The sequence below is a fragment of the Drosophila biarmipes genome, chromosome X (genome assembly GCF_025231255.1).
Source record: "Drosophila biarmipes strain raj3 chromosome X, RU_DBia_V1.1, whole genome shotgun sequence".
Lineage (NCBI taxonomy): Eukaryota > Metazoa > Arthropoda > Insecta > Diptera > Drosophilidae > Drosophila > Drosophila biarmipes.
Genome location: NC_066611.1, coordinates 1,689,411 through 1,692,545, shown reverse-complemented (window position 1 = coordinate 1,692,545; position 3,135 = coordinate 1,689,411). Strand labels below are relative to the sequence as shown.

General features: G+C 39.6%; 1 protein-coding gene across 1 annotated transcript; it reads right to left on the bottom strand.

Annotated features, from left to right (window-relative positions):
* Positions 1-2,111: 2,111 nt before the first annotated feature.
* Positions 2,112-3,135, bottom strand: LOC122818632 (uncharacterized). The gene has a single exon (XM_050890529.1). The coding sequence runs from the start codon at positions 3,051-3,053 to the stop codon at positions 2,271-2,273; it is 783 nt and encodes a 260-aa protein (XP_050746486.1). The 5' UTR covers positions 3,054-3,135; the 3' UTR covers positions 2,112-2,270.

Below are 3,135 nucleotides of genomic sequence, written 5' to 3'. Positions count from 1 at the left end.
GATCTAGCCATGTCCGTCCGTCTGTCCATCCGTCTGTCCGTCCGTTTCTACGCAAACTAGTCTCTCAGTTTTAAAGCTATCGGGCTGAAACTTTCCCAAAAGTCTTCTTTCTATTGCAGGTAGTATATAAGTCGGATCCAGCCGGATCGGACAACTATATCTTATAGCTCCCATAGGAACTATCATGGAAAAAATTTTGAAAAAATAATTTCTTTGGTGTTTTTTAACATATAACCTCCTACGCTTGGAAAAAACATTTTTTAATTAGTTATGAATTTCAAATTAAATTTTATTAAAATCGGACGACAATATCAAATAGCTGCCATAGGAACGATCGGCAAATTAGTGGTAAAAGAATATGAAAAAACTATATTTTCGGTGTTTTTGAACATATAGCCTCCTACGCTTGAAGATAACATGTTTTAATTTGTTTTGAATTTCGAATTAAATTTTATCAAAATCTGACGACTATATCAAATAGCTGCCATAGAAACGACCGGAAAATTAGACGGAAAATATGAAATGTTTTTTAATATATTACCTTCTAAGCTTATAGATAATAATTTTTAATTGGTTCTGAATTTCGAATTAAATTTTATCAAAATTGGACGACTATATCAAATAGCTTCCACAGGAACGATCGGAAAATTAGTGGTAAAATAATATATTCGGTGTTTTTTAACATATTCTTCTTCTTCTACGCTTTGAAATAACATTTTTTTAATTGGTTTTGAACTTCAAATTGAATTTTTTTTTAATCTGACGACCATATCATATAGCTGTCATAGGAACGATCGGAAAATTAGTGGGAAAAAAAATGAAGCAAATTATAGCTTTGGGGCTTTTTGACAAATTATCTTATAATATTGGGAATATAATTTTTTAAGAATTTCGAATTCAATTTAATAAAAATCGTACTACTTCAACATATAGATGTCAAAAAAATGGTCTGAAAAAAAGAATGAAATAATTTTTAATATCATTGAAGTCAGCAACAATCCTTAAAAATATCTCATGGTGTTACTAAAGTTGATTATTTCTTATAACTGCAAGGGTATACAAACTTCGGCTTGCCGCACTTAACTTCCTTTCTTGCTTATAATTTTTTTTAAAGAAATTGGCACATTTCCGTGAGTGTTTATAATTTTTCTTCGCTATTTTTTCTTAGTGAAAAGACACGGTCACATAAAAGTTGACCCCGGTGAAACACGAAGGCAGGTTAAAAAGGATTGATGTCCAAAGACTCCAAAATCCAAAAATTAATATCAACCACATGCCATTTACAGCGAATGTAAATTTATGACTACTTTTACCCCAATACTGGGGGTAGGATAGTTTAAAATCAGTTTTAACATTTACATCAATTCTCCAATGGAAAGTTTTTTCAATGATATTACTTTCACAGTGACTGTTTATAGCTGCTATGTTCAACCTAACTTTACAATCTTACAATCCTTACCCCACTCTCACCTTCCCTGCCCCACCGGTCTAATGGAATAAACGAATAGGGCCCTAAATCTCATAATCGGGGATTGGGAGTCACTATATTCTCTTATGTAATCATAATCATGATTTTTATACTCTTGAAGGCCAGCCATTTTAAGAATATTAAATTAATTATTTGGTTTATCTTTTATTGTAATTTCCATGTGGCATTATTATACACCCATCTTATTGTGTTTGTCAGTTGTAAGGAATCAAGGAAAACCCCACTGAACGAGGTACAAATCTAGTGACGATCGCACCTACAGCAAACAAAAGATCTGATATCAACTTTTGTGACGAACATGGATTATACTAAATAAATACAAAAATATCACAGTTATGGAATCTCAAAAAGAAGAAGAGATCTTAAAATTGTAGTTGCAAATCGTTAGAAAAGTATTAAGAAATCAAAAAAAACTAAAGAAAAAATCGAAATAAAAAAATCTTGGGCCACAATTTTATACCGGTGGTATTTACACAAATCGTGTTTAAAACACGTACTTAGTATTTCAAAATACCTTTCTAACGTCGTATAGCACAAGCCTTTAGCTTTAGTAGTTCACAAGGTGTAGAAAAATAAGCTTTTTATAGCTCGCGCCAAACTAGCTTGTTTTTTCAAATATGGTAGAACCAATGTGGGTTATATTGAGCTGTTTTACATCGTATAGAATTTTCGGTTAATCGTGGGGTGTATTTATCCCCAGCGGCCCCAACAGATTACATTTTCTAAATTCTTATGAATGATGTAATATGAACAATAAGACTTAGAACAGTGGCTCGATTTTCTAAGTCGTCGCTGGAAGTTGAAGAACCTCTTCGTTCTGCTCGTTCTGTGTGTCGTCCATCTCTTCGTCCTGCAGCCCGTCCTGCAGCCCTTCCTGCAGCCCGTCCTGCAGCCCTTCCTGCAGCCCTTCCTGCAGCCCTTCCTGCAGCCCGTCCTGCCCCTCACATTGCTCATTTTCCAGCTCCTCGTCCACTTTACGTTTCTTGGCATCCAGCAGCTCCCTCTGATCGTAGGCCTCTATGCGCTCCTCCAGTTGGTCGACCTCGAGCCACATCTGGGAGGCCAGGTGCCAACGCGGCGGTGGGTTGTTGTTGATCAGGGCCATCAGAGTCTCTAGACGTTTCCGATCCCAGTGGTTGGCCTTCTCGCGTCGATTGGTCACCAGGGACTTCAGGTAGGTCATCTGCCGCTCGCCGAAATTCGGGGTGATCCCCCGGTCGGCCGGGTCCGGAGTAGCGCCGTGCTCCGCCTGGCACGCCTTCTCATTCAATTCGGGGACAAACTCCGGGCAAGCCGCCGGCTGTCCACCTTCCACGGCGGAAGCGGCCACCGGCGATGCTTGCGGATTGACCGCCGGCATCAGGTATGTGTCCACCTGCTGGGACGGCGGAACCTGCAAGGCCAGCGGCTTGCCCTTGTCCTTCGTCTTCTTGGGCTTCGGCGGAACAATTGCCAGGACATCGGTTTGGGTGCCAACTGAACGCCCGGACGCGCTCTCCGTCGTCTGCGCCACAGGCACCTCGCTCCGCGATGCGATCTTCGAAATGCGTTTCCTTGGGCCCATGGCTGCGGCTTTCGAGGATATGCCGAGTTAAAAAAGATTTTTTAATTTTTACAGAAAGGCGCTAGAGCTTGACCTGGTAGGT